The sequence below is a fragment of the Salmo salar genome, chromosome 06 (assembly GCF_965601325.2).
Source record: "Salmo salar chromosome 06, fSalSal1, whole genome shotgun sequence".
NCBI classification, from domain to species: domain Eukaryota; kingdom Metazoa; phylum Chordata; class Actinopteri; order Salmoniformes; family Salmonidae; genus Salmo; species Salmo salar.
This window is the reverse complement of record NC_138296.1, coordinates 34,869,408-34,884,448: the sequence shown is the minus strand read 5'-3', so window position 1 is coordinate 34,884,448 and position 15,041 is coordinate 34,869,408. Positions and strand designations below refer to the sequence as shown.

At 44.1% G+C, this 15,041-nt stretch overlaps 2 protein-coding genes across 6 annotated transcripts in view; both read right to left on the bottom strand.

The window, feature by feature from the left end:
* The window catches only part of caskin2b (CASK interacting protein 2b), a 95,077-nt gene extending 88,383 nt beyond the window's left edge, over positions 1 to 6,694 (bottom strand). For all 5 annotated transcript variants that reach the window (XM_045720291.2, XM_045720292.2, XM_045720293.2 and 2 more), the window contains exon 1: positions 6,351 to 6,694. The gene's annotated coding sequence lies outside the window, so the exon portion shown is untranslated. The remainder of the gene's footprint in view (positions 1 to 6,350) is intronic.
* A 1,017-nt stretch (positions 6,695 to 7,711) lies between these two features.
* st6galnac2 (ST6 (alpha-N-acetyl-neuraminyl-2,3-beta-galactosyl-1,3)-N-acetylgalactosaminide alpha-2,6-sialyltransferase 2) lies at positions 7,712 to 14,367 on the bottom strand. Its single transcript, XM_014193764.3, has 9 exons — positions 13,588 to 14,367; positions 11,940 to 12,018; positions 11,665 to 11,836; positions 11,393 to 11,555; positions 9,647 to 9,785; positions 9,217 to 9,320; positions 8,772 to 8,855; positions 8,583 to 8,676; positions 7,712 to 8,058 (listed from the first exon to the last, which is right to left on the bottom strand). Exons 1-9 carry the CDS (start codon positions 13,710 to 13,712, stop codon positions 7,879 to 7,881), a joined length of 1,140 nt encoding a protein of 379 aa, XP_014049239.1. The 5' UTR covers positions 13,713 to 14,367; the 3' UTR covers positions 7,712 to 7,878.
* Between the last annotated feature and the right edge of the window lie 674 nt (positions 14,368 to 15,041).

Genomic DNA, 15,041 nt, shown 5'->3' with positions numbered 1-15,041 from the left:
GACACCATCTACCGGTGTATGGCTAGCTAGCTACTGTTGCCGCACCTTCTTCTGTGAGTTTATTGGCGGCTGGCATCCAACATTATTGTAACGACCCGGTATTGTGTTCTGTGTTTGTGGGTGTGTTATGGTTCTCATGGCTACTAGCAGGGGTTAAATATGTCAGGACAGAGGGAAAGCTTGGGGGGTTATGATGGGTAATCCCGCGGGATTTGGAAATGCATAAATAGGGATTACTGTCTCATCTTCTTTCTTTTCTGTTCGGGGCCTTGATCTGTTCCTATGGGAGTGACCCGTAACTCGACATGGTATAATTGTGTACGTTCGGCATTTAGCGGCGTGGGCTGTGGCCTGAACAATAGCCCAGTTTAGGAATAAACCTGTGTTCTGACCTGCACACCTAGAGTCCGTCTCTTTTCCCTTTATGACCCAGCCGGGTCATTACATTATTGTGCATTAACCCCACTTACTGTACTGGAGCGCCCCCACTTCCTGCATGTCCTAACTTAAAAATGTACCAATAAAAGTATAAAGAGTGGTTCCTGCAGATGCAGGAATACCCACATGCAGAAACACCCTGAATTGCGGGCCAATTGCACCCTTCTCCTCATTACTGCCATGCACAGGTCAACTGATACAGCAGGAGTACAGTATCCCAAAAGATCATTGATAAACATTTATTCCGAGTACTTCCGGTTTGGAGCGAGCAGTCGCACTACGCTTCGCTCCACAGGTAATATTACACTTCACTACATTACAACGGCTTGATTTGTTTGATCTGAGCAATTCTTCTTAGCTAGCTACATAGCCGTCTTTGTATCAAAGATAATTGTGTAGTTTAGAGTAATTAGAGTAAATATCGAGGCTAGCTATCTTCGTCATCCTAACGTAGTCAACACTGCTAGCTGCTAGCTAGCTAGTCATCACTGCTAGCTAGCCAACTTCTACCGACTAGCAGCACTGCAGAAACTATTACATTACAACGTAACGACTTGATTAGTGTGGTGTTAGTGTTAGTTAGCCAGCTACATAGTTGTCTTTGCTGTCTCTGTATCTAAGATAATTGTGTAGTTTGAGTAATTATCGAGGTGAGCTAGCCAGCCGCGACGCGGCGCCAGACTTAGTCAACACACCTAGTCATCATTAACCCACTGCTAGCTAGCCAACCGTTACCGACTAGCAGCGCTGTAGATACTAATACTTTACAACGGAACGATTTGACTAGTGCAGTGTTAGCTAGCTAGCTACTTAGTTGTCTTCGTCATAGCTTGATAATTGTGTAGTCTAGTAATTACCGAGGTTAGCTAGCCAGCCATTGAGGTCAGCTAGCCAGCTATTTCCGTCCCCCGCGACGCCATTTTTCCTAACCCAGGCAACTATTACCGACGAGCAGCATTGTAGAAACTAAATACATTACAAGGAACGTCTTGATTAGTGTTATGTTAGCTAGCTAGCTACAAAGTTGCTTTGTATCATGACAAGGGGTAGTACTGAAACTATCGAGGTTACCTAGCCAGCTACACGTTCAAAGTCAACAACGCAGCCACTGCTAGCTAGCCTACTCCACCAGCCAGCAGTACTGTATCATTTTCGTCATTTTAGTCAATAAGATTTTTGCAACGTAAGCTTAACTTTCTGAACATTCGAGACGTGTAGTCCACTTGTCATTCCAATCTCCTTTGCATTAGCGTAGCCTCTTCTGTAGCTTGTCTACTATGTGTCTGTCTATCCCTGTTTTCTCCCCTCTGCACAGGCCATACAAACGCTCCACACCGCGTGGCCGCTGCCACTCTAACCTGGCGGTCCCAGCGCGCACGACCCACGTGGAGTTCCAGGTCTCCTGCAGCCTCTGGAACTGCCGGTCTGCGGCCAACAAGGCTGAGTTCATCTCAACCTATGCTACCCTCCAGTCCCTAGACTTCCTGGCGCTGACGGAAACATGGATTACCACAGAGAACACTGCTACTCCTACTGCTCTCTCCTCGTCTGCCTATGTGTTCTCGCATACCCCTAGAGCATCGAGCCAGCGGGGTGGTGGCACTGGAATCCTCATCTCTCCCAAGTGGACATTCTCTCTTTCTCCCATGACCCATCTGTCTATCGCCTCCTTTGAATTCCATGCTGTCACAGTTACCAGCCCTTTCAAGCTTAACATCCTTATCATTTATCGCCCTCCAGGTTCCCTTGGAGAGTTCATCAATGAGCTTGACGCCTTGATAAGTTCCTTTCCTGAGGATGGCTCACCTCTCACAGTTCTGGGTGACTTTAACCTGTTAGGGCTAGGGGGCAGCATTGACACGGCTGGATAAAAAACATACCCGATTTAATCTGGTTACCACTCCTACTCAGTAACTAGAATATGCATATACTTATTACATATGGATAGAAAACACCCTAAATTTTCTAAAACTGTTTGAATGGTGTCTGTGAGTATAACAGAACTCAAATGGCAGGTCAAAACCTGAGAGATTCCTTTACAGGAAGTGGCCTGTCTGACCATTTGTTGAACTTCTTTTCCATCTCTATCATTTACTAAGGATCTCTGCTCTAACGTGACACTTCCCACGTCGTCCATAGGCGCTCAGAGCCCGGGAAAAAACAGAATGTCGTCATTCCAGCCCCAGGCTGAAACACATTATCGCCTTTCTCAAGTGGCCGATCAAGAGACACTAGCTTATGCGCATGACCCCGACCGCCCCCGCCTTTGGGATTTTTTCCTCTGTTTGCCGAAAAGGAGATTCCCTGTCGGAATCCCCACGTCTACCTTTGACTCATTCCTCTCTGCCTCCTTCTTTCCACTCCTCTCCTCTTTTGACCTCACCCTCTCACCTTCCCCCCCTACTCACAAGGCAGGCAATACGCTTGACCTCATCTTTACTAGATGCTGTTCTTCCACTAATCTCATTGCAACTCCCCTCCAAGTCTCTGACCACTACCTTGTATCCTTTTCCCTCTCGCTCTCATCCAACACTTCTCACTCTGCCCCTACTCGGATGGTATTGCGCCGTCCCAACCTTCGCTCTCTCTCTCCCGCTACTCTCTCCTCTTCCATCCTATCATCTCTTCCCTCTGCTCAAACCTTCTCCAACCTATCTCCTGATTCTGCCTCCTCAACCCTCCTCTCCTCCCTCTCTGCATCCTTTGATTTCCTCTGTCCCCTATCCTCCAGGCCGGCTCGGTCCTCCCCTCCTGCTCCGTGGCTCGACGACTCACTGCGAGCTCACAGAACAGGGCTCCGGGCAGCCGAGCGGAAATGGAGGAAAACTCGCCTCCCTGCGGACCTGGCATCCTTTCACTCCCTCCTCTCTACATTTTCCTCTTCTGTCTCTGCTGCTAAAGCCACTTTCTACCACTCTAAACTCCAAGGATCTGCCTCTAACCCTAGGAAGCTCTTTGCTACCTTCTCCTCCCTCCTGAATCCTCCTCCCCCCCCCCCCCCCTCCTCCCTCTCTGCGGATGACTTCGTCAACCATTTTGAAAAGAAGGTTGACGACATCCGATCCTCGTTTGCTAAGTCAAACGACACCGCTGGTCCTGCTCACACTGCCCTACCCTGTGCTTTGACCTCTTTCTCCCCTCTCTCTCCAGATGAAATCTCGCGTCTTGTGACGGCCGGCCGCCCAACAACCTGCCCACTTGACCCTATCCCCTCCTCTCTTCTCCAGACCATTTCCGGAGACCTTCTCCCCTACCTCACCTCGCTCGTCAACTCATCCTTGACCGCTGGCTACGTCCCTTCCGTCTTCAAGAGAGCGAGAGTTGCACCCCTTCTGAAAAAACCTACACTCGATCCCTCCGATGTCAACAACTACAGACCAGTATCCCTTCTTTCCTTTCTCTCCAAAACTCTTGAACGTGCCGTCCTTGGCCAGCTCTCTTGCTATCTCTCTCAGAATGACCTTCTTGATCCTAATCAGTCAGGTTTCAAGACTGGGCATTCAACTGAGACTGCTCTTCTCTGTGTCACGGAGGCTCTCCGCACTGCTAAAGCTAACTCTCTCTCCTCTGCTCTCATCCTCCTAGACCTATCTGCTGCCTTTGATACTGTGAACCATCAGATCCTCCTCTCCACCCTCTCCGACCTGGGCATCTCCGGCGCGGCCCACGCTTGGATTGCGTCCTACCTGACATGTCGCTCCTACCAGGTGGCGTGGCGAGAATCTGTCTCCGCACCACGTGCTCTCACCACTGGTGTCCCCCAGGGCTCTGTTCTAGGCCCTCTCCTATTCTCGCTATACACCAAGTCACTTGGCTCTGTCATATCCTCACATGGTCTCTCATATCATTGCTATGCAGATGACACACAATTAATCTTCTCCTTTCCCCCTTCTGACAACCAGGTGGCGAATCGCATCTCTGCATGTCTGGCAGACATATCAGTGTGGATGACGGATCACCACCTCAAGCTGAACCTCGGCAAGACGGAGCTGCTCTTCCTCCCGGGGAAGAACTGCCCGTTCCATGATCTCGCCATCACGGTTGACAACTCCCTTGTGTCCTCCTCCCAGAGTGCTAAGAGCCTCGGCGTGACCCTGGACAACACCCTGTCGTTCTCCACTAACATCAAGGCGGTGACCCAATCCTGTAGGTTCATGCTCTACAACATTCGCAGAGTACAACCCTGCCTCACACAGGAAGCGGCGCAGGTCCTAATCCAGGCACTTGTCATCTCCCGTCTGGATTACTGCAACTCGTTGTTGGCTGGGCTCCCTGCTTGTGCCATTAAACCCCTACAACTCATCCAGAACGCCACAGCCCGTCTGGTGTTCAACCTTCCCAAGCTCTCTCACGTCACCCCGCTCCTCCGCTCTCTCCACTGGCTTCCAGTCGAAGCTCGCATCCGCTACAAGACCATGGTGATTGCCTATGGAGCTGTGAGGGGAACGGCACCTCCGTACCTTCAGGCTCTGATCAGGCCCTACACCCAAACAAGGGCACTGCGTTCATCCACCTCTGGCCTGCTCGCCTCCCTACCTCTGAGGAAGCACAGTTCCCGCTCAGCCCAGTCAAAACTGTTCGCTGCTCTGGCACCCCAATGGTGGAACAAGCTCCCTCACGACGCCAGGACAGCGGAGTCAATCACCACCTTCCGGAGACACCTGAAACCCCACCTCTTTAAGGAATACCTGGGATAGGATAAAGTAATCCTTCTAACCCCCCCTTAAAAGATTTAGATGCACTATTGTAAAGTGGTTGTTCCACTGGATATTATAAGGTGAATGCACCAATTTGTAAGTCGCTCTGGATAAGAGCGTCTGCTAAATGACTTAAATGTAAATGTAAATTCCAACCTTTTTTGGAAGTACATACCGGGTGTGAAGGCAGTAAATGACGATAGTTGCTCAGCAAAACTCCATATTTGGTGAGTATAGCAAACATATTGACATAACGTTTGCAGAGCTGTCTAATAGAAAAATGAATGGTGGCTAACTGGGCTAGAGTGGCTACTCGTCATATTCATTGTCTCCTCCTCTACGCAGTTCAGATCATCCTGGCCAGGAAATGCATGTACAGCAAAGTGTTGCTATGTAAACATACACCGTTTTGAGAAAGTTCACAGTGTGCACAGCAGGATCCCACTAATGAGATGGTGTCTGCACAGCACAGCTCTGCAGTCTGCACTGTTCTTTTGTGTGAACATAACTTGCTACATTACATAACCTGGCAGTCTCAGTACACCACACACCCAAAGAGGTGCACAGGGCGTAAGCAAAGCTGTCATTCCCAATAACAGTGATCATGTCCTCCTCCTCTTCCTCCACCAAGGCCATTAGCCAGTCTTTTCATGCTTGCTGCATTGCTGGCAAGGGGTCACACAATATGAATGTGTGTTTGAGAGGTTGGAGTGTGTAGCTGGTGATGGGGTGCAACTTTATTCACTGGTCCCAATAGAGAACTACACCATGATGTAGGATTTAGATTATGGATCATTTATTGCCAATAATGTGTTTTTAGAAATAGACCTAGTTAGTTATTGTTCATCCAACTGTAAAATAGTTATTACTCAATTCTAAAATTATCCATAAATAAGACACACATTACAAAGCATGGCGCAAACGTGCAATGCAACTTGAACTGGACTGTGTTATTATGAAAGGAAAAATCCCGTTAGCTAGTAGCCCTTACAACATATGTCGCAAGCCTATCACTTTTGCTAGCATCTACTTTTCAATCTCGCGGTTGCTTCGTTCACTAAAATAACATGGCTAACTAGCTAGCAAAGCTAACTAGTGTGCTAGCGACCTTCGGACTGAACTTCTTAACTAGCAACACTAGTTTCCCGAGCCCGTCGGTAGGGGCCATTCCTGTCTTATCCATAATTATAACGTTTGAATTCACATTTGTCTTACCTTATACAGTGTTGTTGTTGCATGTTAGAAAACGGGAATACATGTCAAGGTGGCAGTTTTCAGAGAGCCCTCCAAGGTCCAAGCAAAAGTAATCGTAGCCTTCCAATAACTAAAGGAAAGTAATTTTGAGTCAGTCTCCCACAGAAAGCGAATCTTAGTACTCCTCTTGTGTCCAGTAAACACATAACCTACTCTTCACAAATATATGTGAAATATAAAAATACATAAAAGTATGTATAATTTGATGCAATATTTTCCAACTCCGACGCGAAAGCCAGACTCCGCTACATTGTCACTTGCTCCGTCAGATCCAATCCAGAAAATGTTCGTCCCTCCCACAGTCTTCTGTCCCCGCTTTCCCTTCCTCCGCTTCCAAAAAGAGCGAGCTGTGCGACCCGACTCGCGCCAGTGCGACTTGAAATGATATGAAATAAATAATATAAATAAAAAGTACATAACATGCACTACACTACATTTTAAAGCTAGAATCCCTAGTTGTACATACATTTTTAATATTTAATATATAGAATTGATTATTGAAGATGATAACATAAATGCCTATGAGCTTAGTTCAACTGTTGTACCCATCAGAACCAAAAATGTGTTTGTAAACAATGTAAATGTATTTAAACAAATTGTATAGCCTCAAAACATGGTTACAACTATAATGTTGATATCATGGCTGGTCAGTCCTTGCATCCATAGCTCTATGAATTTGAGTTACAATTTGGTTTCAATTAAGGACTCTAGCTTAATTAGGTTTGTAAAATTAAATATTTGCAGATGGAATAAGAAAACAATTGCACATAAGATGCCATCCCATAACATTTTGCACAGCTGTCAGTGGCAGAAAATGGCCATAACACAGCTTTCCCCATAAATGTGTAACATGTTTTACAAGTGGTCATTATCTTGCTTTTACAGTGAATGACATAATCTAGCAGCATTCACTAGTCTATTATCAGGATTTTTCATAACAGACACTGGAGATCCATTTATGTATTTAACAATAGCTCAGCAGATCAAAGCTTGACACAAGAATGTGTCACTTTGTCTTTATTGTGGCTTGGAGTAACCTATCCTTGGATAGGCACTGGACAAAGAGGCTGCAAGTCAAAGCTCATTTACAAAAAGGTTGGCATGAATGGACTGCTGGCTTCATAATGTGAATGCTTTCATTGTGAGTCCCAGTCAAACTGACAGTTTCTAATGAGAATAGGCATTGCAGGAAAATGAGAAAGAGGAATGACCGAGAGACTATAGTCTCGGCTCCCTGCACCTGCCTTCACAGAGAAGATAAGGGTTGTTCAAATGATCAAAGAAGGCCCGATCCCACAAACAGACGCTTGAAACACCTGAGCTTGGCTTTACACCGTCAAAGGCCTTTAATGTTGCTGTGAGACTAATGACAAAGGACGCCACACAACTCCAGCAGCCACTCCTTCAGAGGGACTACCTCCATGGCAAACATAGGAGTTAACAGCATTTCAAGGAAGGCTTTTCACATGAAAATACAATTGAGTGTCCATCATTTTACTTTTGTCCTCTTGTACAGTGACATTACTTTTCGTGCATGTAGTACCTCCCACAGCCAGCTCTCCATCTGCATGTCGTGGTTGGCATAGAAGCGCATGGGCAGCATCACAGCATCATAGTAGTGGTCAGAGAAGTCTGCAAAGTTTTTTGTGATGAAACCATAGGCAGACACCTGCAGGAGGGTATGAGATTTGTTCACTTCTGCATGAATTGCATTCTCAGTCAGCTGTGTAAATATTTGTATGCATAGTTTCAGTATAGCACCATCTAGCCTTCAATACAGATGTAGGGTCTTAATTTCATCACCCTGTTGCAGTAGAACTTTTCTGCATAGCAGGAAATTAAATACTTGTGTGTTTAAGATTTAAAAAGGCTTCTGAAGTTTGTAACGTACACTTTTACATTTCAGACTTGATTTTCCCTTACAAAAAAACGTATCAACCCCTACAAAAATGTTAATTAATTATAATCCACATTTACTGTTTCTGCAGGATTATGTTAATGAATTACATCTGACACAATCAATATGGAATAACAGTATATGGGGTCTATACCAGGACTATAAACAGAGGATGTCATGGTTTCCCAATAAATCACTTCCATACTGGCCAAGTTGCCATATGTCATTAGACACTTGGTTGGTTAAACAGTGACCAATAGATGACCAAGGGCAAGCGTGTGGTGATGTGACCTGACCTGGTCACACACGTGCAGGGCAGTCAGAAGCATCAGAGCACCAGTGCTGGGCATGTAGAGCTGACTGTACTTCAGCAGGGGAGACTTCAGAAACCTGTGCAGCATTGACAGTCAACAGTCATTAATGTCAAAAGCAGCCAATAATTATCTAAAAGTCTCAATTTGACCTGGCAATACGAGTCCCCTTACCTTTGTGTTACATATGTAATAAAATCTGGATGAAGCATTTTAAAGTGCTGAACTGGTGGCTTAAATCCAAAGTATCGAGAGGGCCTGTTTGAGGGGGTAAATGTAGTAAGAGGTGAAAAAACTTTCCATTAAGAACTTCAAAAAGTAAATCAATTGCAAGGGAGCTTACAAAAAGATGAGCATCATCAAGTGAATTGTATGCCTACAGCCCTACCACCACTCACAAGATTCTATCCATTGCGGACTGCACCACATTCATAGAAATACAGCAGCATCATCTTGTGGTAATAAAGTGAATTACAGCTGAGAAGCCTATTCACCAGCATAAGCGCAAGATCATTGTGCTTTCCTTGACCACAGTACTTCAACACACCATCGTATCATGCTGTTCAAATGTACTACTCTTCTTAATGTGGGCTTCACCTATGTGACCCTCTCAACTCACCAGTCCCCCTTGTCATGACCGGAGATGACATTTAGACCCTCGATAGCAGCTGACATCATCACATAGTCACGTTCGTTGGACGGAATGAAGATATATCGGACTCTCTGCAGATAGGAAATAGTCAAAGCTTTTAGGAATAGTTGCATAAACAACCACTCAGAGTATGACAAATTTCTAACACTTTAAAATGGACCGGATTCAACACTGTAGCCCAGGGTTTCCCAAACTTGGTCCTCGTGACCCCAAGGGGTGCATGTTTTGGTTTATGCCCTAGCACTTCACAGCTGATTCAAATAATCAACTAATCATCAAGCTTTGATCATTTGAATCAACTGTGTAGTGTTAGGGCAAAAACCAAAACGTGCACCACTTGAGGTCCAGAGGGCAGAGTTTGGGAAACGCTGCTGTAGCCTGTCCCACAAGTTCTTACCCGTCCCCGTGGGACCTTGGTGAAGCCATCTTTTCTGTAAGAATGTAGGGAATTCTTCATAGTATTTGTGGTGAACCCATAGAAAGATGTCTTTGTGCCCACATCCTCCTCAAAGTGCTTGGTGATTGCCCCATTGACCCTGGAATAAATCATTTACCATCACTCTAATACTTAAGCGTTTCCTTAACCTGTTGGGGCTAGGGGGCAGTATTTTCACGGCTGGATAAAAAAACGTACCCGATTTAATCTGGTTACTAATCCTACCCAGTAACTAGAATATGCATATACTTATTATATATGGATAGAAAACACCCTAAAGTTTCTAAAACTGTTTGAATGGTGTCTGTGAGTATAACAGAACTCATTTGGCAGGCAAAACCATGAGACATTTTCTGACAGGAAGTGGATACCTGATGTGTTGAATTACCTTTAAGCCTATGCCATTGAAACACACAGGGGCTGATTAATGTTTTGGCACTTCCTATTGCTTCCACTAGATGTCACCAGCCTTTACAAAGTGTTTTGAGTCTTCTACTATGAGATCTGACCGAACAAGAGCCTTGGAACGGTGATGGCCGATTAGACTCTGGCGCGTGAGGTCATGTTGGGTACCCTCGTTCCAATACGTTTTAAAAGAGAATGCATTCGTCCACCTTGAATATTATTCATGTTCTGGTTAAAAAAGGCACTAATGATTTATGCTATACAACGTTTGACATGTTTGAACGAACGTAAATATATTTTTTCCCCTCGTTCATGAAGTGAAGTCCGGCGGGCTTAGATCATGTGCTAACAACACGGAGCTTTTTGGACATAAATGATGAGCTTTTTTGAACAAAACTACATTCGTTATGGACCTGGGATTCCTGGAAGTGACATCTGATGAAGAGAATCAAAGGTAATGGATTATTTACATAGTATTTTCGATTTTAGATCTCTCCAACATGGCCGTTTGTCTGTATCGCAAAGCGTATTTTTCTGGGCGCAGTGCTCAGATTATTGCAAAGTGTGATTTCCCAGTAAGGTTATTTTTAAATCTGGCAAGTCGATTGCGTTCAAGAGATGTAAATCTATAATTCTTTAAATGACAATATAATATTTTACCAATGTTTTCTAATTTTAATTATTTAATTTGTGGTGCTGACTTGACTGCCGGTTATTGAAGGGAAACGATTTCCTGAACATCAACGCCATAGTAAAACGCTGTTTTTGGATATAAATATGAACTTGATAGAACTAAAAATGCATGCATTGTCTAACATAATGTCCTAGGAGTGTCATCTGATGGAGATTGTCAAAGGTTAGTGCATCATTTTAGCTGGTTTTATGGTTTTGGTGACGCCTGTCTTTGAATTGACAAAACATTACACACAGCTATTGTCAATGTACTCTCCTAACATAATCTAACTTTATGCTTTCGCCGTAAAACCTTTTTGAAATCGGACAACGTGGTTAGATTAAGGAGATGTTTATCTTTCAAAGGGTGTAAGATAGTTGTATGTTTGAAAAATTTGAATTTTGACATTTATTTGGTTTCAAATTTGCCGCTCTTGAAATGCACCTGCTGTTGATAGGGTGCACCACGGGTGGCACGCTAGCGTCCCACATAGCCCCAAGAAGTTGTGAATTAATATAAGGAAATATTTACAATTGCAACAAACTTGGTCTTAGTTATGTCAAAGAGTAATAAGAAGTCTAATAGTTTTTTGAAGATGGTCGAAGGGGAGCTGCAGCAGCACTACTGACCTGAAGACAAAGTGGTGACTGTCGATGGCCCTGCCTTGTTTGGAGCCTCGAAGGATGCCGCCATTTCCCACCACAGCACAGCGGACACACTGATCAGGCCACCTGCGCTCAAACAGGCGGCTGCTGGACGAGTCGTTGAGCAGGGCCAAAGTGGATCTCACAACTGATCAACAACAAATGAGCAAAAAGGTGAGAGGACAATGACTTTATATACAGTATACACGTAGTTTGGTTGAGATGACTAAATAGGGTCCTGAAGGGAATGTTCATACCGTCCTGGGGCAGGCCTTTCCAGCCGTAGGGGGGCATATACGTCTCCAATCGCCCCCACTCTGAATGGCTGAAGCTCCCAGCCCACTGCAGCACAGGCACTTTAAAGTTAAAGCGTAGTCTGAGGAAGTTGTCCTTCTTCACTGCTTTTCTCAGAGGACACAAACCCTCCAGCTGAGTAGAGACAGACCTCACTTGACATTGTACTGTACAAGACGGATATGTGTGCCTTTGTTCTATTAGATGAGAGGCAACTACATCATCTCTGTGCGATTACCTTCTCTTCCCCAATTGCTGTGGTGTTGTCCCAAAGCTCCTCATCACAAGTCCAAATGCGATCAAACTCTGTGTCTTGACTGGAAGGAGAAGACAACATGTATTGAAAATGCACAACAAAGAGTTAAATCCACACAAAACCTTGTTAAGTGGACAGAAGCACATCAGACCAATCCAACGGATCTGTCTAAGTCAGGGATGGGCAAGTTTGATGGGGGTGGGGGCCACAAAATCTGACCTCATGGCTCGCGGGTCTGCGTACCCACATCCATACCCACACATGCAGTCAGAGCTGGCCCTAGCCTTTTGGGGGACCCTAAGTAAAATTTTAAGTTACATTTCTGTACATTTCCTGCAATTCCACACATGTTGCAGTTGTAAAGCAAGTTTGCTGCAAATCTACACATTTTGCCATGGCGGGGAGGGGGAGGGGGCAGAAAAGTTTCCAGTTTTTAGTAGGACATCTGACTGAGAGTGACTAACAAAATCACTGGGGCCACCGGTAGGTAATTCAACCATGATTACTGCAAGTTTAAATAGCTGGTTGCAAATCTGGCTGCAAAATGAATTGACAATAAATAGATAAAAAATAGCTGACATGGGCTAATTGAGTGACATGCGAAAAACTGCTGATGCACAACCAAATTTCAAAATTCCACTTGATGTATTCTACTATTTTAACTCTCAGTAAATTGAGACCCCCCACCCCTTAAAAAAAAAAATGGTATTTAAGTCTTTGAAACTTGATCTACGGCCTGTGGGCTGTCAGTTACCAATCCTTGGTTTAATGAATGCATGAAGATTTTAACAGATATTTTATGGTACTAGAAATTCAACCCATCAAAACAATTCCTAACATGCATTTTACAAGGTCCTTTCCTTGGAACAGAGGAAAACAAGTGACAAGACTCCTGACCTCAATTCAGAGGAGAGTTCAAATTACTGCCATAAAAGTGTTGTAGTTGTGATAATTACTGCTGTCAGTTGTGTAATCAGCATATTACATTTACATGCACAATTTAAAAACCAGAGCACAATGTCTAATCTGTAATGTAGACAGTATTTGGTTCATTTAGGACATGTCTGAACAGGAATAAAAATGAGGTCAGTTGTGGGATATAGAGCACAAATGCGTTAGACACATTAGCCTAGTCAGTAGCTTTACCATTAACCACAAATTCAGAGCTTGACAAAATGGCAAGCATACATTTGAAGACACCAGCAACACTGGAAACTCAAACAATCTCTCATTTAGTGAAACATTTGAGTTTCAACTTTCAGCAACAAAAATGAAGGTAGAGTCTTATGAATGGGAAATGGATTATTACAAACTCCCCCCAAAAATGCATCAATTTGATAAATGTAATCTCATCTGCCAAAATCGAACCATTCCACAATAAGACACAAGAAAACTACAGTAGCAGTAGGTTGAGAGTGTCAGTGTCTCAGTTGAATGCAACAGGTCATAGAACTGTCAAGATTGATGGATTACAGGGATGAAGATACAGGTAGTTGATTTGCATGGATTTTATTTTTTTGGACAATGGTTTCCCAATTAACTAAGTAGCCTAGATTACATTCTACCAACGTTTTAGAATATACAAATATTTGAGAGGGAAAACTATTTTTTTTAAATGCAGAATATTCACCTGTTCGCAAGTCTGTCGTGGAAGAAGTCCAGGTCATAGCATTGTCCATACATAATCATGGTTATAGTAACACTTACACATAAAGCCCCCACTAGGAAGACACACTTCCTCAAAGAAATCGTCATATTTCTCAACTAGAGAACAGAATATCTTGTGCTGATTGAGTAAAAAAAAAAAAAGAGTTTGAGTTTAACTTTCTGTTACAAGTCATTTACTGCTCTAAATCCCAGGTGAGTCAGTTGTGCGAACAAGGTCCATATCCTTAATGCTCCACGTGTTGTGCACAACAGGAGCAAAACAATTTTCCTCTGTGTCTTTTTTCAGTCAGACTATGATCTGTCCCGCAGAGTATGATTGTGTTGTCTCTGTCCTGTTTTTTATTTTTAGCTGTCAATATAACGACACATGGTGAGACCCAGATGCAGACACAGGAAGCAGAAGGTTCGAGTCTCTGATATTTCTTAAACAACAAGAGTCAGAGTTCCAAATGGTACAGGGAGGCAGGCAGGCTCAAGGTCAGGTCGGGCTGAATGTTCAGGCAGGCAAAAAGTCAAAACCGGGAGCACTGAAAAAAACCACACTGGCTGACTTGACAAGACAAACTAGCAAAGACAGGAAAATCAGGAAAATCAAGAAGTATAAATGCGATTTGGAATATAAGAACAACAGACTAATATATCTCTGGCGAGACTCTAAACACAAGAAACAAAAAAAACGGAAGAGACAAGCCGATGACAGACGCAGAGTTCCTCTGTCAGACCGACTATCCACAGACAGCACTAACTCTGTCTCCTCTACCAACGCTGAGCGTTTTATCTACCCCAGAGGGCGGGGACACCGGGGACAACGTCCAGGACAACACCCCCAGCACGTAAGAGGGTTCGACACATACGTCAGGGGAAGAAGAAATCCACTACCACCCCGCAACACTTATCAATTGAGACCCAGGACGGGCCCCCAGTCCAACAGGAGCTAAATGTCTTCAACTTATCAAGTAAGACCCTGACGTCCGCTCACCTCAGTGTTCTCAATAAGGGGATAACATTTGTACCCACTGCATACATTAATGACTTTGATGTCTAGATAGATCTATTCAAGTTTTTCGTAATCTGAGATTGCGTGAGTTCTTTGATAAGAGTGATACTTACATGACTCCACTTGAAATGTAATCCTCAGTGAGATGTATACATAGGTCTACCACGCTAATCAATAGACTTACCTGTCCTACCGTGAGTCAAGGAGGAGATGGAGCCATTAACCCAGCTGAGGTACCTGAGAACTCTGAGAGAACTACATTTAGAGCAAAAAGTTCATTTGTACCTCCCCCAAACGCAATGCCTCCATAGAAACCTTCTGTAGGATTGTTGAAAATGATGTAGGTGACTTACTGAAAGATAAACAGAAACACAAATCCTATGATAACCTGAGTAGAGACGAGAAAACAGCTCTTAAGG

What these genes read in the sequence shown, in the direction of transcription:
- st6galnac2 (XM_014193764.3), bottom strand. Translation starts at nt 13,712, where the DNA reads ATGACGATTTCTTTGAGGAAGTGTGTCTTCCTAGTGGGGGCTTTATGT. An exon ending in GAAAGGCCTGCCCCAGGACG is followed by an intron (nt 11,556 to 11,664) that starts GTATGAACATTC and finishes GTTGTTGATCAG; the next exon opens with TTGTGAGATCCACTTTGGCC. An exon ending in AGTCACCACTTTGTCTTCAG is followed by an intron (nt 9,786 to 11,392) that starts GTCAGTAGTGCT and finishes GATTTATTCCAG; the next exon opens with GGTCAATGGGGCAATCACCA.